Source organism: Parasteatoda tepidariorum, chromosome 9, assembly GCF_043381705.1.
Source record: "Parasteatoda tepidariorum isolate YZ-2023 chromosome 9, CAS_Ptep_4.0, whole genome shotgun sequence".
NCBI lineage: Eukaryota > Metazoa > Arthropoda > Arachnida > Araneae > Theridiidae > Parasteatoda > Parasteatoda tepidariorum.
In genome coordinates this window covers 55209631-55237187 of record NC_092212.1, presented here as the reverse complement: position 1 = coordinate 55237187, position 27557 = coordinate 55209631, and the positions used below count along the sequence as shown (strand labels likewise).

Below are 27557 nucleotides of genomic sequence, written 5' to 3'. Positions count from 1 at the left end.
GAATCGCTACATAGGTTTTTAAAAAGGCGTAAATACGAATCACAATATCGGATTTTTAAATCTCGTAAATAAGAATCGCAACACGCAAATATGAAAAGCTATGTTTCATATTAAAATCGTGTGAATAAGAATCGAGATATTAGCAGATTCTAGGCTTGGGACCTCTAAAAGGCTTGTCAGAAGCAGTGTCGTTTCAACTACAAAAATCGGATCTATCTGGAGGGCGGGTAAAAAATTCGGAAAATCTTATCTGCTGCGAGCAAAAGGGGAGAAAATAGCTATAATAAGTAAAAATGAGAAAGGATTGGTAGCTATGTAGTTTGAATTTTCTGAAAAAGCGGAATACTTATATAAAAAAGTGAAATTTTTAGAAAAATCTGAATTTTCGATAAAAAAAAAACAGAAATTCAAGAAATAAAAGTGAAAAACGAGGAAATCCACTATAAAGCGAAAAAATTTCATCCCTGATTTATATGTTAAAATAATCATTTTCAGTATTCAGTAGAACTTTCAATGTTATCATTGCTTCTATTTATCTTACTGCCAAAAATTCACTCTTTATTTAGAAGGAACCTGCACCATTTTATTTCTCTGCACTTCTCTTTGAATTTCTAAGAATTCACTCATTTACACCCTGGGTACTCAACAGGGAAGGTTGTGACAAAGTAAAAACCCTGAAATTTTATGTACGAAAATTCGATACCAATACATATACCATACATGTTTAATATTATCTTTTGAACTTAGATCCTGTGAATATGAATTGCAAAATTAGCAGATTCCCGCACATTTTCAAACATTCAAAATGACGGAAATCTGCCAAACCTAAAAAATCAAACTGGCGGATTTTCACCAATTAGGAGAATGCAAATGCCTCTTTAACAGCTTCAGAGAAAGTTTCCAGAATAAAATTTTAGATAGTGGAACTTAAGTTTCTGATTCACTGAAGTCTTGAGATATGCAGAATTCTGCAAAACTTGCAGCAAAATCATATGGCTTGCTCCCAGTTTTTAGATCAGGAGGGATGATATGAAAAACACAGAATTCTAGAATGCACTTGGACTACAATTACTCTCGACTTCTTCAAGTGCAGGTGTACAGAAATGCAATGATGAGCTGTCAGTGTATGTGATAATTTTTTAGGTCAACCCAATTATGCGGCATAGTTAAATACATCTTACCCACCACTTTGCTAATTTTTGAAAAATTGTGATAAAGGCACTATGATGATGAACAATTAATAAATAAGTTCCTTATACATAGTAGAAAAATAGCTGATGATTATTGAAATCATGCATAATTTTTAGACTTGTTAGTTTGCATTTTTATAACTTTTATTTTCAAACTCAATATGCATGGCTTAAATTGAAAAATTTATGTAATTTTAAAAGTGCTTATTGTTACCAATCTGTAAATATCACGATCAGATCAATTGAAGAAAAAAAAACTACTATTTTGCACTCTGAAATCACTTATAATACAAGACTATAAATACAAGAGCTTTAGCCGGGTTTAAAAACATTATTAAAGGCAATAAAATTTTAGAAACTTCCTGTACTGACAGGAAAAAGGCTTAGGAACAGTTAGGACCATGCTATAATGAGCGCATTTTACATGTGAATGCTGTTAAGCAAAACCAATTAAATATCGCAAGGCATAGAAAATTAATTACACAAAAGTTACAACTTAATTTGCACAATTAAAAAAAAAATAGAAAAATATACTTTCAAAAAAACACTACACTGTTGTGATTATCTAACCAAATTATTAAAAAACCTTCGTGGATAAAATTAAAGATAGCTAATCACACACCTATTAACAAGCCCAAAATGAACAAGGATTTTAAACAAAACATCAACAGCTTAGTGATCCTTCTAGATGTATCAAGAAGAATGCTTTCGAACATTTTTTATATTATTTAATTAGATATAGAACATTTTTCAATAACTTAAACAATTATTTCAACAGTACACTAACAATATATTGGCACAAGGAAAAAGAAATAAGAATTCATATTTTTAAAAGAAATAAACCAAAATAATCTTAGCACACAAGCAATATAGGATTAAAATAAGACTTCCAGAGAAATAATTGATATAAATATTGCATATAAAAATATATTATCTGGAATACCTTTGAAGGTGCTGCAGTTGCTTTCTTCTGTGCCTTAGCAGCTCTCTGCTTTTCTTTTGCAGCCCTAGAAAAACACATTACATTTAGAGGAATATTATTTTTTTAATACCCAAAATAAAAATCAGTGAGTGTTTGAAATTTTCAAATGGACAAATCCATACCTATTTATACACATGAAAAAAATATCAATGAAACTAGTAGTGATTTAGACCAGTTGGATTCCAACAGACATTAAATGCACAACTAATTAGATTTTTAATGTATATATTCAATACAGTTTATTATCTAATGCCATATTCATGTATTATCTTATTAATATTTACTCTTCGAATTTTGTAAATATACCAATAACAAAACAGTAAGGTAAGAAAAAGAGTCCACTAAATTATCACAAGGAAAAGTCCATTACAAAGGCTTGTTTCATCATTGAATTTACTGATCTTTTCTTTTTTTTGAGGTGGAGCAAATTGGAAATGGATTAGTAATGTATATATTATTGGGGAAACAGACTGATGCAGATATGGGGAAGCTTACACACCATTTTCGTTGATGAGCAATAACTAATAATATTGCTGATGGCTGCGGATGCAGGTTGAAGAAAATAATTTTGAGGTACTTGTGGAGCACAGATATCATTGGGAGATGGGTGAAAGCTGAATTATAAACTACAAGACAATGAGGCAGCTGCTTGTCCTTAAGAAGGCCATTCAATTAATAAAATAAAAAAACACTGCAGGTATTACAATTCATTCATACAACCACAGGCCAGTAAAATCTAGAAGATGTGGCTGATCATGGAAGAACGCCTTTCTCCAGCAACGATGCACCACGATTAGGCTCTGTCCGAAGCGTGTGAAAAAATGAAGAAAGGAAAGTTTTATCTACTTGTGCAATTTGCCACAGTGGGAATATCTTCACTGCGAAGATGTCTCTGTATTTAAACAGGAGCCTATTTCCTCCTCAAAAATAAAAGAATTAAGTGAACTTGTTTCTTACTCGCTAGTCTTAATTAGCCAAATTTTATTTTTGGAAGGGGCAAAGAAGCTTGTTACACCTAAACCGAAGTAATGGCGTCGCTCAAACCAAAGCAATGAAGACACTGCATGTGTCGATCCAGAAGGCCGACAAATTGATGCAGCAGGCACCAAGCAGACTAAGAACTTCCAAAGAGGGAAAAGGGTAAAAATTGCAAAAAATAAGATCCAGTGACTCGATGTCACACTAGTATGTCTTAAAACATCTCCTGCAAACTGCAACTTTCAATTTTATTATTGTAAAAACACAATTAATAAAAATTGTGGCATTGACAAAATCTTCCAGAGCAGTGACTTCATTTCCCTCCAGCATTAGGTGTTTTTTTTTTTGCTGGATAGTCTTTTAATAACTTGCAGAATGGCAACTGGTTTTCTAAAAACCTTATGCACTATTTTGAGGTGCTCCACCAACGTGTGGGACATGCACTTGGCAGCTTTCTCACTTCTATCTGCAACAGTTCTTGAGCATTTTTAAAGTCTCTCGACATCTTCCAACTATGGGCAATAGTGTTTTGCAGCTTCTTCACCCTAACTACTGCTTTTTGCAGTAGTGAGTTTTGCAAAGCTCTATTCACACCTATATTTATGCTGTGTCCGAAGCAGGGCATATGTTGTATGTTTAATGCAGAAATCGCTTTCAAAATATTTGAGCCATTGTCTGTCGTACAACAGTTGATCTCTTATATGTTTATATCCCAATCTAATAATTGTTCTTTTAATACCTCATTTATATTGTCAGATGTATGATTTACATCAAAATGCGGACAACTGAGGCAAGGGGATTTTAAGTTCCAATTTTTGTCTACATAGTGTGCTGTAATAGCAATACTATATAATATATATTCAAAATTTGAATTTCATATTTTTTTCTAAGCAATGAATCAAACTATCTTACTTGATTTTATGAAGTGTATTACTATTTATAATTTGTAGTAAGTGGACAATTTTTAAAAGTATCANCAGAGCTCATTCTAGGCAGGGTAAACAGGGCGCAGCACCCTACTGCCCTTTTAGTCAAAAGAATCCACCCTGTTGCCCCTGAAGTAAATTAGTGTCCTGATGTATTAAGACTCCATACCCTTTTTGCTCTTTCTTTCCTCAACTCTTTATTTTTTCCCCAAACTCTACAGTGGATTTCTCAAACTTTTATTTTTAACTCTTTTTATTTAGTTTGTCATTGCTGTCAATACAAAGATTTATATGAGAAAGGAAAAATAGCCAACAAACCCCCTTGTTGCACTTGTCTTTGAAAGTTTGCAGTTACTTTCACTATCATTAAATCATAATTATTATTAATCATTTTAATTATTAAATCATAACTATCTATACACACTTAAAAACATACATTTATTATTTTATTAATATATGCATGCATTTTAAATAAATTACCAAGCTAATTAGCTCGATACATATGTTAATTTATTAATGAAAATTAGTAATTAATATGATTGTTTTGCTACTTTTAGTAAGGTAAAAAAAAAATTCTTTTACTAATAGACAATGTTTTTTAATAAAACATGTAAAGCCCCTGGAGCGAAATTATTGCCTTTTTAGAATAATAATGCCCTTTTTTTAAACTTTTGCACCCTGCCCTTTTTTTTTGCCTAGAATGAGCTCTGCCTAACCTAAATATATTTTCATATATATAATTTGATAAATATCACTGAATAAAATAAGAATCTATAAAAACACTTTACATAAAATATTATTCATAAAAATAAATAAACTTTAAAAAGTGAAAAGAAAAGCACAGAAATTATCTTTCAAAAAACTAAAAGATTAAACTATCACATAATTCACAGATAAGGATAAAACTATAATTCTACATACCTAACAGCCTGATCCCGTTGAGCTTTCCTCACTTCAGGCTTCATGTTTCTTTTAGCCATGATGTCACTTAAACTTGCACCAACAATAGCTCTTTGGAACTTGGTAGCACGACGAGTTCGTTTCTTGGCTTGTTCCTCTTCAATACCTTTCTTATGTTTACGACGGTATAGAACTGTCCAAGTGATTTTCCTTGGGTTACGTTTCATCATGTGAGAAGCTTCACATTTTCCATTTAAAAATAAAAAGGACTGAAATAAAATAAAGTATTTTATCATACAAGTTTAAAAAACTACAAAAAAGCAAAAAGATCAGATAGTAACATTTACCAAGTCACTCAGTCAGGCATTTTTACAAAATATCAAACTCTCTAAACTACAAGCTATTAAAATAGAGCATAGAAATTTTTTGTTATTATTATAAAATAATGTCAGTTTAAACTAGTTAAAATATGAGTAAAACTAGTTTAAGAACTAGATAATACAACAAAGCATAATGCCCTAACAACAAAAATAAAAAATTTAGGTTATGCATTTAAAAATGCTGCCTTTTTTCCCACAGGTGAGAAAATTAGCCGGGAAGCAAGAACCTGAATCCAAAAAATCTATAACAAAGTTTCAGATAATAAGCTAAAGCTCCACCAAAAATCTAAGAATTTTACTGTATACAGATGCACGCTTTTGCATTTTGCAAATATGAGTATCAGAAAAATGGGGGCATTTCCGTAACGTGATCTGTTGCACCAACTACAATCGCCAAGCTGCCTCATAGATTTTAACCTTGCAAACTTTAAAAAAAAAAGAACATGTAGATGTTTGCCCAGGGGTGGTTGCGAGTTACACCTTTCGAACTGGTCCCTTTCTGTGATGTTTTTTAGTTTTTTGCAGGCCACTCTCTGAAGTTCCCAAGACTTGGCGATTATTCTGCCAAAGATCAGGATACGGAAATCTCCCCAGAAAAATAACATAATCAGTTAACACAGATCAAACAAACTAGGCAAGAGAACAGACTATTTACTCCAAGATAACAATGCAGGAATATAAAAATAATTTATTGCAAAATTTTAACTGTTAGAAATAAGTTTTATTGAAAATCTTATAATTGTTTCTCTAATTAATGAAATATTACTTACATAAGTGTCGAGTACTACTAAGTCAATTTTACTTTATTTCTTGATCCATACATTTGAGCAATAATCTTTTTATTTTGATTTTTTTATTTGAGTGAAGATTCCACAAATACAGCCTTGTTGCTTACTTATAATTTCATTAGCAGCTATTGTGACAGATTCAAGCAGGAATTAAACAATACCAATTTAATTTTCCATAACAGTATACCCCAAATTTTTATTTCTTTTTTTGTTAACTATTACTCTTACGATGTCAGAAGTCTTAAGCCTACTATTTTATGATGATTTTCACGTAAATAATGAAGTAAAGAAAATAGACAGTTCCTAACATAAGTGGCATAAATCATTAAGTTTTTCATTAATTCAACCATCAGCGGCATACTTAATGATTTATCGGTAATAAATTTGATTTGGTATTATAATCACATATACGTATTTTACATAAATAATTTATCAATAAATATATAGTCACATTGTTTACATCAATAAAAGAAGTTTACTCATAACTGTTGGGATCATAGCGGTTGAAAGTTAGTATTTTATACAAAATTGAGCAATTATTTTAATAAATCAAACTTTAATATATGAAATTATCATATACTTACTTTACCATCGGTTTTAACCATTTTTTTCCCATGTCCAGGGTACATACGCAGTCCAGAAAAACTACAGATCTCAATCCTATGAAATAAATATAACAAATAAGTAACATATTAATTAAATTTTCGGATGAAAACGGATTTTATTCTTATACAAACTCACTTCATCTTGAAACGGTGGTGCAATTCCCTTCCTACCTATAAGTTTATTTTTGTTAACCAGAATGAAGACTCTTCACTTCTACTTCTGCTATTAAAATCAGTTGCCAACTTGTTAGTTCATAACAGGATATATTAAATATGAAATCTTATCGTTAGACTTTTAAGCAATAAATTAAATTTTTTCTGCAATTTAGAATTTTTAAATACATTTTCAATACATTATCATAATATAAAATCATTCAAAATTTATCGAAGCATAATTTTTACAAGAACAACAATAATATTTGGCAACTCTAAATTAAACTGTGTTTAAGAATGGCGGTCAATGGTATGAGAAATTTTAGTTTCGTATTAAAATATCTAAATGATTTCGTTTTTATTTATGTTATGATTTTGCGGAACTAATTTTTCTATACAAAAATAATGATATCTTTAATTTTTCGTATATTTTCTACAATCCGAAACACTCAGTTCTACAAACACATTTTTACAGTTTGATAATAGATTATTAATATAACATAAATAATTTGGCCCGCAATTTTGAAAAACTGTTAAACATATAAGTATAGTTGTAGAAATTATTGAGTTATGCAAGTAATAACTGAACATAACATCTCAAAGTTAAACTAATGGTTTATTGAGTATACTACAAAAAGAAACAAAATGGAACGATGATCGNAATTCTTTGCCGATTTTGAAGTTTTTGAATCCCCGCATGGGATTACTGCTGCAAGTGGTAAGGTACTACCAGCTATAGGCAGAGGCACTTTAAAGATTATGACAAAAGTTAATGGTGAGAGACAATTTAAAGAACTTAAAGAAGTTTGGTTATTCCCAGATATTAAGAAAAATTTATTTTCAGTACTAGCAGCACAGGATAGAAACGAAAACAGTAAATTCGTATCAACAACGGAAGAATGTTGGTTAAAAATTGGTAACAAAACTGTACTCTATGGTACAAGAAATGTAAGAGGTGGTTTATATAAAGCACATATGCAAGTTCTTATTCCAAACAATCCAGTGGAAGTGAACTTAGTTACCACAAGTGATTCTATTCTGCAATTATATCATGAGCGCTGGGGACACCAAGACAAACGCCATGTAAAGAATGTTCTTGAAAAGCAAATGGAACTTAAAGTTGAATTTAACAATCAACTCTTTAACAACATTTTCTTTCTTATTAACACATCTACATCAATAATAGTAAGGCATTAAACTGAGAAATTTCGTGTTAGTAATTCCATTATTAATCTAAGAATTGATTGTCTTCATTTAATTTAACTTTCAAGCTTCACTTAAAATGTTATGCTACTAATGTTTTCTATTTACTCATCAATTTTCGTAATATACACTACGAATTAATTTTTTTGAATTAACTAAATTATTTTCTTAGCTGTAATTTTCATGATGATATGTCTAGTACTTAGAATTTTATCGAAAATCATTAACATACGCTAAAAAATTGTGAGACAAATTTTTAATGCTTGTGTGAAATGTAATTATTTCATTAGTAAAAAGAATATCCCAACCAAATGAATAATCTTGTTATTATTATTTTTATTTCTGTTTAGATTCTAGTCGATTTGTTTAGATGAAGTGCTTAAATTCATATTTTATTATCTATATCCTTCTGTTCTGGATTTCAGAATTCTGAAATATTATGCTTTTAGTTAAATGTTCTCAATACTAATTATTATAAGAAGTCTTCTTTACTATAATTATCTATTATAAAATGGAAATCAAGTGATAAGTTGGAAATAAAAAATTCCATTTTTATTATTTAATGTTGCTAAAAAAAATTTAATTTTGCTGCATTTCCATTTGAAATTTGAAGTACAAATTTATTTTACTTCTCACAGAATGTTATAATTTTTGAAAAATTTTAAATATTTTTTAATAATTTATATCATTTTAAATATGAGTCCCACTTATAACAAAAAAGGACTTTGTAACTCGGAAATCCTTGGATGTAAGGACTGCAGTTTTGAATTTCTGGGGGAATATAGAATGAGATAGATTTATTTACGTTATGTACTACATTTGTCTTTTCTGGAGGGTAATATTTAGGCTGCTTAACTATTTATTTCTGAGAATATTATAGTCTACTATTTTTTACCTTTGGGGTTGCTATTTTTTTGTTAGAACTTCGGTGGATTCTTTGTATATGAGTGAGAAGCACTAACTGCTGCCAAAAGCAGCAAAACGCTTTCTAGCTAGTTCATTTGTCAACTGCAGCTGAAATCAAATTGAAAAATTTCATAAAAATGTTAAGTCATATAATCTTTGAAGTGTACTTAAACAAAGAAATGGAAAGATAAGGAGGTTTTTAAAAATTCCTACATGACTCCTCATCCTATAGGTTGCCTAATATTTCCTAGGTATAATTCAAAATGAATATTGAAGGCATAACTTTTGCTATTCCTGTTTATAATGCTATAACATTAAATTTGTTTTCAGCAGTGTTTTTACTACAACGTGAGAATCTCGAATTATTTTTCTTTCCTCGCATTTAAAAATTATTAACGCGAGAAGTTCACGCACCCTATTAATGAATTTCAAAATGCGTGAATCTCGCGAATTTTGGGAAAAATTTCGTCTTCCGCCATTTCGAATTAAATCTGTTTCGTTTTTCTTCCTTGATCTTTCATTATTTTCAATATCAGTCCTTGTTATCTAGCTTCCCTATTTACCAGTATTGTTCTGAACCAGACAACTCCCCCTCCCCGAACCCCTTTCAGAACACATTTTTTTGCAACCACGTGTTTACCGTAGGTAAGGTTTCATCATGTAAAACGTTTAAATTTTTTGTACCTGAATGTAAGATGGACTAATACATTGTTAAGACAAATGAAACAAATGTTGGTAGAAACGGTAAAAACGAAACAAATACGGATATTCAACGGATATGGATCAAATGCTAGCATGGAGTATGAACTTGGAAAGAACTTCAACGTACTTCACGATTTTATAGCATAAATAATTTAAAAGCCTATGCTGGCTGATGTAGAGGACAGGAAAGTGTGTGCACTAGGCTACAAATTTACTTAGTGTTTTCGAATAAGTCTGCATCTGTTGCAAGGTCATTTAGCACCCAAAACTGGATTAAGGCAAAATATCGTAACAGATAAGCATTTGAGCAACCTAATGAGAATAGTTGATGAAAAAGTAGATATAGAACATGTTCCATATGATAATGCAGCAAAAATATTTAATGCTTTAAAAATTAGAAGATGTTAAAAATGTATTATAATTAAAGAAATATTTTTTTCCAAGTNTTTTTTTTTTTTTTTTTTAGAAATCTCACATAATTTTTTGAAATCTAACCCTGGTTTTGAGAAAGGGTGAGAAATTCTCACCCATTTTTTTTCTGTAATAAAAACACTGTTTTCAGTAATTTTTTAATTTGAGTTTTCCATCCCACGTTGCTATTGTAATAAAATTATATTGACTATTTTTCTGGTGACATCAGTTTTTCCTTAATTATTCCTTTCTAAAATTTTATGTATTTTTCTTTGGATAGAAAAACATGTTTTGGATTTGTCTGGCTCTGGAATAAAAAAATTAGAAAAGCGAGATGGAATTGGCTTCAAGCAGCTGATTTTGGATAATAATGAGTTGACAAAACTTGAAAATCTTGATTGTTTTCCAGATTTAGAAAAAGTTAGTTGTATGGATTATTATTTTTTTTTTTGTATTATATAATATATATTTATGTATTACTATTATGCATTATTATTATATAATTGTTGTATTATATACTTTATTTGATTTGTATTTTTTATTATGATTTTTGTATTACAATGTACAGCGCATAATGAGAATGTTCAGTGCGTTAAAAAAATTACACTGAATAATTTTTTTCTAATGATCTATTTTCGCATGCAAGGGCAATACATAGGACAAACTCAAATATTCTAATTAATTAGTACAGCTAATATTATAAATTATTAAATCAGACACAAAAACGTACTGAATCAACATATCTTTTTTTCAAAGGATTTCAACTGCTGACTCTCAAAATATGAGGTAGCCACAATCCGGAAAAGCTTTTTTAGCCAAACAAAAAAAATTTGTCCACATTTATGAAAATCTATTTATCGAAAAATAATTCCATGAAAAAAATAATTTTTAATAATTATTTATTATTTTTTATTTCATAATATTTGTTAAAAGGTATACAAATTTTTACATAATTTTAAAGAATGTATAAGGCAAAATTCAAAAGTTTAATGAAGTTGATCAAAAAATTCCTGAGAACTTGAATTTAAAAATAGTTGTATGTTTAAAATTTGATTTCTCAAGAACTATTTCACCAATTTTGTTCAAAATTATTCTTTAAAGTGATGTAAAATTTTATATACCTTACAAATCAAAATTTTTCGACTGTTATTAAATAAAATAATAAATAAGTAGTAAAATTTATTATATGCATGGAATTATCTTTATTAAAAAAAATGTATAATTACTCGAAAATTTCAATTTATTTAAAAAATTCCCAAGGTATGGCGAAATATGCAAAAACTAAAATTTATTAAGAGGTACAATCTTTGAACCGGTCTCTTGACAAAACTATAGGAACCATATCTCCCAGTTTGCACCTACCCCGTATATTTTGGGGTTCAGAAATCGAAATCCATTAATAAAAAGGTTTGTTTATTTGGAAAAAGTACATTTTTTTGTCTATTTTGTAACTTAAAATATCTTATGCATTGAATAATTAGCATATTTGAGGGCACCGCCATGAACCAATAAGTTTGAATTCTAGTATGTGGAAATCTGATCATTAGATCAAAAGTTATTCAGGGTGTTCTTTTTTTTTTTCATTTTGTTCTACATTTTTTAAAAGGATGGTAAAGGAAAAAAACCTGTCTTTTGGGGTCTTAATCAGTTTAGTTTTTATACCAATTAATAATAATTTAAAATTTCCTTGATATATATACTAAGAATTTTTACATTATTAGTTTCTTCATCTTTAAATTTTAACGCTAAGCTTTTTGGCATAATTAAACTAACTTTCTGGCATTATTAAACCAAATTGTTCTGAATAAGGTCTTTCTTTTATTCTTTGGAAAACAGGACACTGCATTTTTCAATAAATTAATGCTGCCTTTTATCAGTATTTATATGAAACTATTTCAGTTGCTATACTATTTAAAATGAATGAAGAATAGATTCGGGTATTGATTTGCCAGTCGTTTTTAAAGTTTTAATTATAAAATTTATGATTTTTACTTCCCTATTTTAATTCTTTAGCTCCTAATATGCTTAGCTTGATTTGTTTCAGATGAGTTCAACTGTGAACACCTCTTTTTAACAATTTAATTAAATTGTTAAAGTATGTTTATATGTCATTCAAAATATACCAATTCTTTTTTATCTGTTACTTGACACTGTCAGAAAAGAACTTTTTTAGTCGGCATGATTGGGTTGCTATAGGTATTTCTGATTAATTTTAAGTCAGAATTTCTGGATAGATGTATGCAATGCCTCAACTGTAAGCGATAAGTATATGAAGCATATAGCATCGCAGAGGAACATGATCAAAGTTTTATATGTGATTTCTGTTTTCAAATCTGATCAATAACTTACTTAATTTATAAGGAATTCCAAATTTATTCTTTACGATCCTTGATTTTAAGACTCGTGTATGTTTCTTGATGTAAAAAGGTCATAATTTTTTTTTTTTTGCTGTGCTATGAATAAATATTTCAGTTAGTAAAAAAATTTAGAAATAAAGTAATAAAAATAGGAAAGTGTCAAGCCAAAGAATAAATTGTACGAAAATGAAATGTCTTGGTGTAAGTCGCCCAAATCATAAAAAATCATTATTGTATCCATTCCTACTCAGAATTATCATCAGTACTATTCACATTTTTTTATAAAGTTTTTATTATATTTTGCATTGACATGTTTGTTATGCCTTTGTTTGTATTTTATAAAAAATAAAAGTTTTTTTAATGATTAATAATACATTATAGGTTTCTGCTGCTGGAAATGTGATTGTTCGGATGTATGGCATAAGCAAATGTCATCATATAATTCATTTAAATTTACCTAATAATCAAATTGTGTGTATAGAAGGTACGTTTTTTCATTTATGTATATTTAAATTAATTATCTTGAAGCAAATTTTATCTTTGAAAATATTTAGAAAAGAAAAAAAATTTCCTTCGTAAAAATTTTAACACTCTCTCCCTTCTAGCAGTATTTAAAAAAATGGTCTATTCTGCTCAGTGATATTATTTATTTATTTTTATCGTAACCATTTATATTTGTTTTCTTTTTTCCTATATATTGAGTATTATCTTAGACTGACAGATGTATTTTTTATAATTAATATTTGTATTATAGACATAGGCAGATATATTATAATTTTCTTATAACTGTTAACCTTTTATTTCAGTTTTGGAAAAAATAAACATATTTTAAAAAAATTGACATATTTAATGAATATTGACTTATGGTCTTTTTAAATGTGTTTCAGGTTTAAAAGATATGCCGAATCTTGCATTCTTTAATTTATCTGTAAATAACCTAAAAGTAAGTTTTATTCTATTCATTTTAAACTATTAAAACTTATGTTATTTCATATCTAAAGCTGTAATAAATAAACATATTTATGCTAAAAATTAATATACTAATAACATTTCAGGCAATTCAAAATTTGCAGTTTTCTACAAATTTAACTCATCTTGATTTATCACGTAACAATATCACTGCTTTAGCTGATATTTCCTGCTTGACAAAGCTTCAGGTAAAAAATTAAAAAAAATTGGTTTTAAATACTGAATTTTTTAGTAATTTGTTTATTTTTATGTAATATTTTTATTTTTTATGAAACAGAGGATACTATCCTTTTCATTGATGTTGTAATTCTTTTATTGTGTATAATTATATCTGGTATTCTTTGAGACTTTTTTCTTTTTTAACAGGGTTGCCACTCCACAGGAAAAACCTGGAAAATACAGGGAATTTATAAATCACCTAAAATAACAGGGAAAAAGCAGGGAATTTTGATTTTTTTCTTTGTGAACTGGGAAAATACAGGCAATTTTGCTTCTTATTTTTATCTTTTAAAAAATGGTGACCACTCAAAGCATAATCTATGGGCTATATAAGGATGATATTTCAGCTATACTAAACTATTTCATTTACTATAGCATTATTTAAGTATGTTCAGCTGTTTTTCCAGCCATTAAAACTAATAAATATAGTTAGCCCAATATAGCTCACACAAGAGCACAGTAATTGTTGTTTCCTCTTAATATATTGTGTATAATATGTGCATGGAAAACACAGGGAATTTTTTTTCCAGATTTGAGTGGCAACCCTGTTTAAGTACTCACTTATACTTACTGATAAAGTTTTAACTTTTGTAAACTTTTGAGTCTATTTAATTACTGGTGTTACCAAATTTTGATGTTTTTTTATTCCATTAAAAATTATTTTTGAAACTATGTTAATTGCATATATGTGACCAAAAGTAGTAAGACCCATTCATTTAAAGCATTTCAATTGTTAAGATATTCTTATAGTGCTAATGTTGATTTAGTAATCCCTTGTAGGAAATTGCAAGCCTTGTTTTAGAACATTCTTTTTGGGTTTTTATCTGTATGCTTGATGGAATGCATAATGCATTTAAAATTTATTTTATGTCTGGTGAAAAGAATTCTTAACTACTTTTGAAATTACTACTATTATACAAATTCTGAATTCGTGTGAACCAATGATTCTGCTAAACTTTGGAAATAATGGGTACTTAAGATCCAGAACCATTCCTGGGATCCATAAACAAAACAAAAGAAAACATGGGACATATTTCTGGGCCCTTTTTTACTTATAGCAGGTCCCTATTTGAAATTACTAACCTCTTTATCCATTTATTAATATCAACATTTATAAAATTATATTATCTATTGATAGACAAAACAAAGAATTTCAAATAAAAAAGAGTACTATCAAAGCTTTTAACTATGACTGGGGCTGCAAGTTTGACGCGGGAAAAAAGACCCCAAATTCGTGGGAAATTTTGAAAAATACACAAATTCTAAACATAAAAAAAAAATTTATATAAGTGATGCAAAAGACAGAAATGGCACAAATAATAAAAAAAAGCTTTAAAATATGCAACAAAAGTATTTCTTTGAATTTCAAGCAATATTAATATTTTTATTTAAATGAACAGAATTTTGGTACAAAGTATTGTACATTGTCAGATTATTCTCATTTATCCTTCGTCTTTCATCACTTAATACAGTTTTATACTTAGAAAACGATCTTTCTGCATCAACGCTGTTTTTAGGCACCGACAAACTTCGAATTGCCAATTTTGGAGCGTTCGGTCTTCGTTTTCCAAAACTCGATCAATTTTCCTTCACCAACGCGCAATTCCTTAATCGTTGCTTTGTAAGAAGTAATTGCTGTGAAAACTCAAACATTCTACATTCAAAGTACTAGTTACAAGTCCCTACTAACTACTAGTCCCCCTTCCCTTCATCTAAGAAACTGATCCATATTTAAGAAATCACAAGAAGCCGCCTTAACTGGATATGTAGAAAGGCAGTAGAAATTTCATTGCCCAGTGCAATAGCATGTATAACAATTTTTCTGTCAAAGATTTGATTTATAACATTGTCCTTCTTTTGTGATTCCAATTTCTTTTGTACTCTTACTGACTTCAGGAAGGTAATTACCCCCCCCCTAAGTGTAGACAGACCAGCTTAGTTGACAAGATTGTGATTATCTCTGAACTATTTTCATGTCATTTTGCTATTGATTCACTCCCCTAAATATCTAATCAATTTTACATGTTCAATTTAAGATTCAGGAAAATAAAAAATTCTGTTTAGTAAAAGTAATAAATAAAAAATGAAAAAAAAATTCAAATTGTAAGCAATTTTCGCGCAAGTCAAGACATATTGAGAAATTTGCGGATTTTAGGAAAAAAGAAACAATTTCGCCGAAATTCGCGCCACGACAAAGCTGCAGCCCTCGCTATGACTGATCAATTAAAAGCAATGATGTAATTTGATATTCCGAATCATTCTAATTTTCTTCTTCAGCTATCAATAACAAAGAAAATTTATTTAGAGTTTGGTTTTCATTTAGTCTTCATAAGTCTATTGGCTATATTTTTTTCCACGTTGAAGAACTAGACTTCAGTGGGATGCATCATAACTTATTTTTTGTGTTGCTCTTCAATTTTTGGCATATTTGACGCATTATAGCTTGTAAGCCGAGTCACTGGTATACTAGGATTAAATGTAAGTTCAATCTTTACTAATCTGAAAATTAATTATCTAGTGAGTAAATTGTCTGACGGCCAAATATTCAGTGCACCCTTAATTAATACTCACTTAATTATTGTTCACAAATGTATGGTAATTAAAAATGCTTAGTGTACCTTTGATTTGAAAATGCTTAGTCTTTCCTTTGAAAATCTTTAATTTGACCTATGAAAACTTTTGATTTATAGTAAGTGATAAAATATCAATTTGATAAAACAGGACCTCAGAGTGTGGTAAGCTTTCAAAGCACTGTGGTAAAAATTGGCAATATATGTGAATTAAAGAAATGTTAAATTAATCTGTGTATTACAATTTTACTTGTAAAACTAATGTCAAAACATGTAATGATGAGCTGAATTATAACCTTTAGTCTTAATTACTTTAAAAATAATAACTGCAGTAGTTTCAAATGAATCTTTGTGAAAAGAAATATGTTATCATAGATAAAAATGATATTTTGATATTGAAAATCTCATCTGTACTTTGTGCTATTCCGTATTTACTTATTTTTATTTCTTCTTTAGACTTTTCATTTAAATGGAAATAAAATCAGCAGCTTAACACGTGCCTCTACTTATCTTCCATCCTCAATTTGTATTCTTTCTTTGGCTGATAACTTAATTTCAGATTTAAATGAAGTAAGTAAGCAAAGAAATTCATTTTTACAAATTATTTCAGAAAAGTTATTCTTATGAATTAGTAGACGTTTTTAGAAGGGGATAAAAAAATTTTAATGAAATGTGTTTACGTTTGTTTCAGTAGAGCAATGTTTTAAATAAAAGGAAAAGAAAAAACATCTAGGCAAGTAAATCCCATTGTAAAATGATTTGCAAAAGTCCTAGTTTTAATAATACCCTCTGCTGAAAAAGATTTTGGTTTTCTAAAGTATAAATCTCCTAAATATAGACATAAATATTAATTTTTATTTACTTTCTAATTAGCAATGTTTATTCATTAACAAAGAAAAACTAATCAGTTATGTTAATGATATATTTCTAATCTTTTTTTATGTACTGTTTACTTTTTCCTGTATTAAATACATTAATAAAAATATTTCTTAATACATAATAATTAATTAATTTTCCTCAACTTATGAATTCTATTTTACGATTATATAAATTTCAATTTTATTTGAACAGGTTTCAAACTTGGTAAAATTAGAATGCTTAGAACAATTGACTATTGCTGGTAATCCTTGCCTCTTAGCTGAAGAATCATCACTGTCGTATCCTTTTAAATGCAAATTTGCATTAAAATAAGTAAAGGAAAATAATTCTTACTTTTTGATCATTTCATTAACATTTTATTCTGATGAGAAACTTGTAATCGTGAAAAATAATTAGTTAAAAGAAAAAAGTGAAGACAATTGTATATCTGTAAAATGTAGAGAGTAAATATTGCTATAAATATTATATCTTGAATGTATTTCAATGTAATATTTTTGGTTCAATAGAGCTAGATAAATATTCTGAATTTTATTATGTGTATTTTGTGGTTGATAATGGTCGCTATGTGATCGGCATGCATATTTTAAAAAAAATAGTTTAAAAAAAAGTTCATCTTTAAATTTAAAAAATATTATTATAATAATGTATTAGTTAGCTTTAAAAACTACAATTTATTAACATAAAAATTCAAGATTTAGAGAGAGAATAAAAATAAGGAAATAATTCAGTTAAATTTTTCCTTCCTTCAATGTAACCGTACATATAAACTTAAATTTTTGAAACTAAAACTGTAGAAACCAATTATATAAGAAATTATTCCTTAAAATTATTAACAGATCTTTTGATTACAGACCTTTTGTGATAAATTGGTGCTTAGGTTTGCGATTGCTAGATGGACATGTTGCTTCTCAAAAAGAAAGGTAATGCAGTCTTTACTCTTATGTGCCCCTGCCCACAATTGTGCCAATCCTTCCGTTTTAATGTCTCATTTATAAAGTCTCATTTGCTATTCTATAAATGCCAATTTAACATTCATTAGAACATCCTAGTGTAACTGTTAATGTCAACTGTTAATGCCAAAATTATGTATGTTAGCTTTTATTTCATTTCCAGAAAGAAAGAAAAAATCTTAAAGGAACACTTATACTTTTAAAAGAAGAAAAAATGCAACTGATTTCTATTATCAAGGAAGCAGTGAAATATCTTTTTTTGTCATAGACAATAAATTAAAATAAGAAATTAAATAATCCTTAAAAATTAGTTTTACATGTAGTATGCATTCATTATCTTACAAAGGCAATGCAATTATCATCTTTGTATATTTCTTTTTAAAGATAGCAATAAATTTATCAATTATCAAACACACTTGGAAATTTTAAGTTTAGTATTCATATTCTTTTTTATTAAATTCTTGACTCTAGTTTCTTTTTAATTTTTTTTTTTTTTTTTGCTGTACCTTAAGTATGTTTGAAACCTTTTTTTATCTTTAGTTATTGTTTTTGCTTCTTTAATCTAGTAAATCAATCTTAGCTCAAATATTGTATCTATATTAAACATCTTTACCAAAAAAAAGAAGAGAGCATATTAATGTATATTCAAGTGGAATGAAAAAAAAAATTAATTCTGCAAATCATTAATATGTATTTTCAATATTAAGTTTTTATCACTACTTTATAGAAATACAGTAGGTCATGTCTGTAATAGTTTTGCTGCATACTCACAGTATAGCAGCAACTTTACATTGTAAGATAAGTTTCATATGGAGAACTTATATCAAGATTTTGACTTTATTTATGTATTTTAATTTTGTTATGTAATTTAATATTAAGTTTATATCATCATTTTGTAGAAATGTGATAGGTTATGTCTGCTTTTGTTTTGCATACTCACAATATAGCAACCTTACATTATAAGATCTGTTTTCATATTTTTATAAGAACAACTAAGAAGGAAACTTATATCAAGATATTGACTTTATTTATGTATTTCTCCTTGTTTTAGCATGTTTGCAGTAGTGGGTCACTTTGGAAATTCTCAGGGAAATGTAATTTTAACTTTTTTTATTATTTGGTTTTGACTATATTTAACTTTTTGAATTATTTGGAATATCAGCACTTAATTGTATTGTTGATCGTATTCATTTCAATGAGTATTATATGTCACTACACATTGAATGTGTGTAGACTGTTATATTGGGAAAATTTATGTAGCCAATTATATATTTTATTAAAACTTATCCAGGTTCACTTTTATTTATTTTTCTTGTCATTAGGGCTATTAGAATAAATAATTTGAAAAGTTCTTGCAAATAATTTTAGCATCTTTAAACATTAGGGCAATAATTATTTTTTAAAACCAATTTCGATAAGCCTGCAGTAAAATTATTAAATATTTTAATTAAAATTTTTTTAAATTAAATTTTCCGATTAGATTAAAATTTTGATATGTTTTAAAATCATGAGAAATAATTTTTACAAAAATAAATTTCCTTATCAAATTTATAAAATTTTCTAGTTGTCTATTTGCTGATAGGAGGAAAAATTAAGTTTTTACTTATTATATCCTCCAAAATTTCTATAAAATTAGCCGAAAAATTTAGTCTCTGTATTTAGTTTCATTAATAAGGTATCCAAAGTCTATAATTTATTTATAAAAATGATTCGTGAAAAACCTACTCTTTGTGTATTTATAATTGTACTAGCCCATGTTTTATATAATTATTCTTTTAATTGAATTATAATTCTATTATACAGTTTAAAAGCAGAATGGATCTACAGCCAAGGGAAAGGAAGGCATTTTAAACCAGGAGAGCATGCGGAACTTATTGAATACTTATCACAAGTTTGTCCAATTACTGCTGATCAGGTAAGGTACCATTTAAGGAACACTTCATTATTTAAAATTTATTGTTAACCATTGCAATTATTTTATTTATTTATTGCACCCTACTTTTAATGTAATGTTCTGATTTTCACTTACTGGAACTCAATTTTCACCTCAAATATGCTAATTAGTTGGTACAATTAACTTTAAAATCACTCACAAAACATATTTTCTCTGAATAAACATACCTTTTTTTCAACGGATTCTAATTCCTAACCCAAGGAATGTAAGTCCCTACCCATGTAAGGAAAATTGTTATAATTTTTAATTTCAGACTTTTTAAAATTAAATCTTTCAAAAACTGTTCAACTGTTTTTTTTTTTTTGTTTTTTTTTTCAAGCCTTGTATTTTAGCATAAAGTTATAAAAGTGAAATTAACATTATGAGGACCAAACTTCCGACAACTCTCTTGACCAAACTATTTGGACCATATTTTACAGATTGCAACCAATCCGAGTCCTCATACATGAGAAACTAATCATTAAGCCAAAAGTTATTCAGGTTTTTTTGTCTTTCTTATTGCTGATGAAATAGCAAAGTGATTCAGGGACGGAATATCCTTCTGTCTTATCTCATTAAATAAGAAGGGCATTTAATTATTTCATCATCTAAAGTTAAAATTTGAAATTACTCTCCCTTCCCTGTTTAATTCCACTTTGACTCTGACACTTCAATTTATCAAAGAAGTTTAATTCCTTTTTATTTGTGTGATATATTTGTAAAAAAAAGAAAGAAAGAAACGCGAACTATGGAAAGTAAGGTATAATCATTCGAAGAAAAAAAAGCCTGGTCTTTTCATTTGTAGTATATATGACTAACAAAAATTAAGTTTTAAAACCAGTGATAATGATAATAATTGTGGATTATTCAATTTTGCAAAATTTATTATGAAAAACCTTTTGATTCTATAATATGATTTGATTTTGTTAATGTTAGTCTCTATAGCAGTTTCTCGTTTCACTAATAGTGGGAAATATTTAAAATCTGAAATTTTTATTAACTTTTACATTTTTTTTAAAGGAAGCTTACATTTTCCTCTTGCCTTACTAGTTCAATATATTGAGGTTTTGAAAATCGATTGATAATATCTAGTCTGATGAAAAGCTTAAATTTCATTCTTTAATCTGTTTATCAAATGATATACTTATAATTTCTTATCACGTTTGCTCTTAATGTTATGCTACTTGTAAAACCATTTGAATTTATTTTTCTTTTTGCATATAGTGTAACCAATATCTTAAATGTGTATTTTTATTGCTTTTTTAATAATTATGTTTTCAATAAAATGCTTTGTATAAAAACCTTTTATCAGTAGTATATGAGGTTTTATTTTATAGCTACAAGCTTATGTTTTCTTAAGATGCTATTATATAATTGTGTATGAACAACTTTTATACGTTAAAAGTTAATTTTTTTTTCTTTTAGTCAGCTGAAGATGAGGATGAGAAACTGTTAAGAATTTTGCATAAACAAAGGCAACATAAAGAGCAATTTTTAAATGAAATGTCTCAGTCACAAATCATTCACAGTGAAGCATCTAATATTGCCAAACTTCAAAATAAAAATTCTATGACTCAATCTTACCATTTTAAAACAGAAACCTCCATTAAAGGACCAGAAACCGAAGTTTCAGAGAATATAAATATTATTCCCTCCAAGATAATGTATGAATCAGGTAAATAACATCTTGATATTTTTGAAACACTTGAATAAAATTAGTAACACAGCTTATTTAACAATATATAATTTTATCTTTTTATTTTACAGAGCAATATCATGGTAACTTTCTATTTTATTAATTAATTCATGTTATTTTATATTTTAAGTAATTGGTCTAGTAATTTTTATAAAGGAAAAAATACTCGCACATTTGAACCTCTTTAATATGAATAAATATTGCTAAAAACTAGAATTAAGCCAACTTTTCCAATTGCTGAAATTCTTATGGCAGATCGTAAATATATTTTCTGAGTTTGAAAAATTGAGCATCACAAAACTGATGCATAAAGTCCAGTTTGCTTTTCCATGGAAACAATGTTATTTTAATGTCAGTTAACACGTCCTCAATAAGCCATTCATCCCAATACAGCGACAAAGTTAATTCTTTTGATTTAAAAAAGGTATGAAAGAAATTATTTAAACCATTATTTCTTTAGATATTACCAATTTGTAAAATACCTTGAAACCCCTTTGAATAAAGGAAGAGTGGCATGACTTATAAATTCTTATCCTTAGTTTTAGGTGGTCCTAAATCGTGATCATTTGTAATCTGTGTAAATTTGTTTTTCAAAGAAACACAATACAAAGTAATACAAAAAAGTATACCATAAATTTGTCACTCATATTTTTTTTTGTTTGAAATTTGTGTTCACTCCTTATGTAAAATGTGATTTCCCTTGTGTATTTAATTTTGAAATTAAAACATATGGTCTTCACAATTTTGTTGTATGTTATTTATCAAAAATGGCAGCTCCTAACTATTAAGTATCATATACTAATATTTGACTGACGATTATATATTTAATATTATTTTAAAGGATACTTTTACATACCTATCAATGTGGAAAAGAGATGTGTTGTTACAAATTTTTCTGTTTGTTACCAAACTCGTATTAAAACATTGTTTTCTTATATTTATTTAAAAAACTAATATATTTTGTATAATATATCAGCGTGTGTAGCGTTTGTAAAAAGTACTTAAAGGTGCTTTTTTGGGGATTTCGTTTTTAAAAGCTTTTAAAGGTGCATTTTTCAGCTGGCGTTTTTAAAAAGTGCTTTTTTTTCCGAATAATTTTTTCCCCCCTTCAGTGATATCTGGTGGATCCCATGCATTTCACGAAAAATGGGGTGTTTGCTACGTAATCATTCACTGGGGCTTCATGTCGTACCCACGTTATGACTTGCGCATGCACGCACACTTGAAACCGAAACCCGAGTGCTCCAATTCGGATGGAGAATATCAGATCCTTATGAAATGTTTTTCTTTTTAATTTAGTTTTATTATTGTTTATTTTATTTTACTTCTAACACTTTTTTGACGTAGGGGGTACGGGTACTTTTGTTCTGAGTTCAGGGTCAAGTTGAATTCACTCGATGATGTGGGAAAGTACTGATTGTTTCGATTTACGTCTGTTTCTTTTTGGGTTTTTTTTANGTGTTGATGAAGTTTTGCAGTTGTGAGAAGTCAGTTTGTGTTATACATCTTTGTTAAACTAAGTAACTAATAGAAAATATAATATTATTTATATTTTACTAAATGAAATTTAAAAATATAGCTTAAGTATCTGCCAAATTTGTGCATGCTCAGTGTGTATAAGAAAAGAATCAAAGATGACTCAGAATTCATTGAAAAAGTTATAAATAGATTTGGACAGCAAACAAGACGATCACAATTCTTGTTTGATTAAAAAAATTTAATTGTTATGTATCAATAATTACTTAATTATTTGCATTTGAATAAAAATATTTTTAATAAAAAAAAAATTTTATAACAAAATTGTTTTTCCATATCTCTTTAATTGTTTCAAAAAAGCCAGGGGGGTGCAAATGCACCCCCTTGCACCCTGCTGCCGGCGCCCTTGGTTCAGGGTCAAGTTGAATTCACTCCATGATTTGGGAAAGTAATGATTATTTCGATTTACGTCTGTTTCTTTTTGGGTTTTTGTTAACGCTAAAACTGTTTATAAAAAGTTTCTGTTTTTCAATGATATCACTGATTGAATATGAATTTTTTGAGTGCTTGAAAATTTTTGTAAAGTGCTTGAAAATTTTTTAAAAAGTGCTTATTTTTGATTCAAAGATTTGGCTACGCACCCTGTATATTCAAAAAACATTAGTGTATTGTACTTAGCCTACCTGAAGTTGTATTCCAAACTTTTTATCACAAAAAATGGAGGGAATATTTGAATAATTTGTTAGTGGTCGAATGTATAGGACTAAGAAGTTAATACAAATGAAAGGATATTTAAAATATAAAATGCCAAGTAGGAAAATTAATTTTTATAGAAAAGTATGAAAGAAAGTTATTTTTCATAATAAAAATAATTTTATAACAAAAGTTTTTTTATTTTTGCATTTTTTTTATTTTATTTTTTTTATGAAAGATATTTATTTTTTGTTTAAATTAAAAATGCATAAGACTGAATGAAACTGAAATTATTTGAAGCTTATAAAGAATTAAAATTATATTTTAGTGTTATTTATATGCTTTTAGGTACATGCTATCCTGAAACCTATTGTATTTCTGTTTAAATTTATCATTAATAACTTTAAAACATTGATTCAATTTTAAATAAGAAAAAAATTTAAATTGAACGAAGCATATTTAAATTGCACCAATGCATAATTGTAAACATATATTGACTTCGAATTTCCTCATTTTAAAGCTAATAAACACACTATTATATATATTATGTATATATTATTTAATATTATATTTTTCTTTATTTTTCAAAGCTCCAGAAGTTTTGTTCCACTCTAGTCCCCCAGATATGGCTCAAAGTTGTCATCCGTCCTTTCAGTCTGGAAGGTATCCTCGATCTGTGTCGAAATCTGAAATATTGCACAATTCTGTGAAAAGCCCTATTACCATTGAACAAGTTGAGCTAGATGCATCTCCTAAGTCTAAAGCTCAAGAGGCAACTAAGTCTCCTTACCAACACTATGAAGACCGTAGAGTCCGTCCATCAAGTTCTAATGAAGCCAGGCCTACACATACCCCTAAAGGTGTATATACTAATTTTACTTTCAAAAGTACCCCAAATACCTGTTGTATCAAGGGCTCATACGCCTCAGAGAGAATCTTAATTAAGCCCTAAAAACTCAAAGGATTTTAAAATGTTTGCTTAACACCTAGAAAATAAAGTTAAAATCTGAAGCAATTTAAATTTCGTGTTCTTTTTATTCTTGTAAAGAATTTTTTTTACGAAAAAATTTTTTAATTTTTTATTTTATCCTTTCTCCTATCAATCATCCAATGCATATCTGTCATGAGGACATTTCTGTTGGTGCAGAAATTTTAGACTTGAAAAAAACCTTTTAATGATACTTTTTATATATGTATTTATTGTAATATTTATAAAAAAATTTTAATGCAATGATTAAATGCTTAGATAAAGATTTTGATATATTTTTTGGACTAAAGTTAGACGTTTTGAATTTTCTTTTAATATTGCATGTAGTAATGATAAACAGCCTTTTGTTTAAATTTTTTTTAAATATTATTTATTATTTATATATTATTAAAAATTTGATTTGTAGGTATAGTAATTTGTGGAAATATCATGAGATTGCATAACACAACTAGATAGCATGTAGGAATAACAATGATTTTGTCTTTATATTGATGAAAATAAATTATGAATATTCTTACTAGAGTTTTAATGTGCAGAAATATTATTATTTATTTATTTTAATTTCCTAACTTGTGCAGTGCATAGTTTTAATATTTTTTCAAATTGTTGTTTTCAAATATCAAACAGAAATTGTGATTTTCTTTTTATTTGGGGGGGGGGAGAGAATTCAGGAATTTTAAATTACTAGAAACTAAATTTTTGAATAATCATGAATGTTTTATTTAAAAACTATGAACAATAATGTTAAAAATTGTAGTTATTATCATAAAGTAAGATGGTACAGATTTTTCTTATTGTATTATGTTCATCTGACATTTTATAGTAACAAAGATAACCATCTTTGAACCTTTTTTGTACTGAACTTTTATGCTAAAGGTGGTCCTTGTGAACTTTTTTGTACTGAACTTTTATGCTAAAGGTGATCCTTGTGAACTTTTTTGTGGTTCTACATTACCATTTCATAATAATTGTCTAACATTTTGTACTGTTTGTGTTTAAATTAGAGATAGAGATAAGTACAGAAAACTTAAAATTGTATTGGTTGTCCAGACATTTATACTTATATGTTCAATACATATTCTTATGCCTTATATGCTTCGTTACATTTTTAGGTACCCTCATTCGAAAAGTAAGTAAAAGAGCGCCGTCACCATCTTCTGCAACTCCTCCTGGATGCAGGTCTAGGCTTCCACATTCAACATCTAAGAGTAGAATATCACCATCCAGAAGTTGTATTTTGACAGCGAGACTGACCGCTGCTGCTAAGAATAGCAGTGAAAGTGACACTTCTGAGGAACTCTCTCAAGCTAATCGAACTCCTCAGAGGCACTTTAGATCTTTAAGCAGTGACACACAATCTGGTAGCAATTCTCCTCTTTTGCATCAAAAATACTCAACGACTACAGTCAGTCCCACGAAACGTAGTTTTTTGCTAGAAAGCAACACGGAACACGCTTTAAATTCATCTAATATTACTAATACGGGTGTAAGTTGTTATTCTCCTCGTATTGAGAAGCCCAAAACGCTGTTTGATGTATATGGCAAAAATGAGGAGGACTTGATCAAGGCTGCAACGAAAATTCAATCTGTGTGGAGAGGGTATTTTGTGAGGCATCATAACCCTCGTGTGTTTAAAATGTTACAAGAAGTTAGATTTAGGCGCTTAGAAGATCACATTCAGCACTTGCATGGCCATCTTTGTAGGCTGACAGATTTTGTTTTAAGGTTTGTATTAACTCTATTTTTATTTTATTATGTTTATATATTTCGTGAAGTACTTTTAAAAGTTAGATATGTATGACATTTCTCATTACTACTAAAAAATAATTAATTCATTATTTTCTGTCGTACTACAAGACGATCACAATTCTTGTTTGATTAANCTTTGTAGGCTGACAGATTTTGTTTTAAGGTTTGTATTAACTCTATTTTTATTTTATTATATTTATATATTTCGTGAAGTACTTTTAAAAGTTAGATATGTAGGACATTTCTCATTACTACTAAAATATATTTAATTCATTATTTTCTGTCATACTTTTTTTTTCTCAAATTTACGACCTGAAAGAAACATTTTTTTTCTGCGGAAAATTAATATATATTCTATCATAAATTTGAAATATTTTTGTCAGCTAGCAATTTTTTGCCTATTAGTAGTGAAATATGTAATGTCCTATCCACTAGTCTCCAGTTCTTCCAGCAATGCAATCAAATTTTTTCTTAAAATACACTATGATAACATATTTATTAATTCTATTGCATTAAGGTGTTTAAATTAAATTATCTGTAATAAATTAAAAATTATTAAAGTTAGGTATAAAATATTTTGGAAAATAATTTTAATACTAATGAAATAATTAATTTTAAAAAATTTATTTTAATACTGGTGAAATAAAATAATTTTGATACCAATGAATAATTTTAACACTAATGAAAGCAAAATTACAGAAAGTACAAAAGGATTTTGATTTCAATTGAAGGCAGGAAATCTCACTGCAAAAATTGCGATGAAAGTGGGACTAACTACGCCATCTCTCAACAATATTCAAAAATATTGTGGGATTTAAAGAGGCGTGTTAATAACGAAAAAATTAATTTCAATTATGCAACTTTTAGTCGCATGGTATATGACATCGATCGTATGAGATGTGGGTCCGACAGGGAAGGGATTAAAAACTTTTGAATAATGATTATCTCGGTAAC

At 28.0% G+C, this 27557-nt stretch overlaps 2 protein-coding genes across 3 annotated transcripts in view; one reads left to right on the top strand and one right to left on the bottom strand.

Annotated features, from left to right (window-relative positions):
* LOC107446278 (ribosomal protein L24) overlaps window positions 1-11856 on the bottom strand; it is a 14997-nt gene extending 3141 nt beyond the window's left edge. The window contains exons 1-4 of one of the 2 annotated variants that reach the window (XM_071185954.1): window positions 11850-11856; window positions 6729-6804; window positions 4998-5245; window positions 2134-2197 (exon numbers count right to left, since the gene is read on the bottom strand). In XM_071185954.1, coding sequence (XP_071042055.1) covers window positions 2134-2197; window positions 4998-5245; window positions 6729-6804; window positions 11850-11854 — 393 coding nt within the window. In that variant the 5' untranslated portion in view covers window positions 11855-11856. Of the gene's footprint in view, window positions 1-2133; window positions 2198-4997; window positions 5246-6728; window positions 6805-6885; window positions 7004-11849 lie in introns of those variants that run through there. The other variant, XM_016060886.4, reaches the window with a different exon arrangement.
* Window positions 7115-27557, top strand: part of LOC107446276 (centrosomal protein 97kDa) — a 29876-nt gene continuing 9433 nt past the window's right edge. Inside the window, exons 1-12 of the mRNA XM_043047211.1 lie at window positions 7115-7212; window positions 10405-10544; window positions 12863-12965; window positions 13369-13424; window positions 13537-13638; window positions 16696-16809; window positions 17311-17396; window positions 17955-18038; window positions 19872-19983; window positions 21427-21676; window positions 24457-24726; window positions 25967-26579. Coding sequence (XP_042903145.1) covers window positions 7200-7212; window positions 10405-10544; window positions 12863-12965; window positions 13369-13424; window positions 13537-13638; window positions 16696-16809; window positions 17311-17396; window positions 17955-18038; window positions 19872-19983; window positions 21427-21676; window positions 24457-24726; window positions 25967-26579 — 1943 coding nt within the window. The 5' untranslated portion in view covers window positions 7115-7199. The remainder of the gene's footprint in view (window positions 7213-10404; window positions 10545-12862; window positions 12966-13368; window positions 13425-13536; window positions 13639-16695; window positions 16810-17310; window positions 17397-17954; window positions 18039-19871; window positions 19984-21426; window positions 21677-24456; window positions 24727-25966; window positions 26580-27557) is intronic.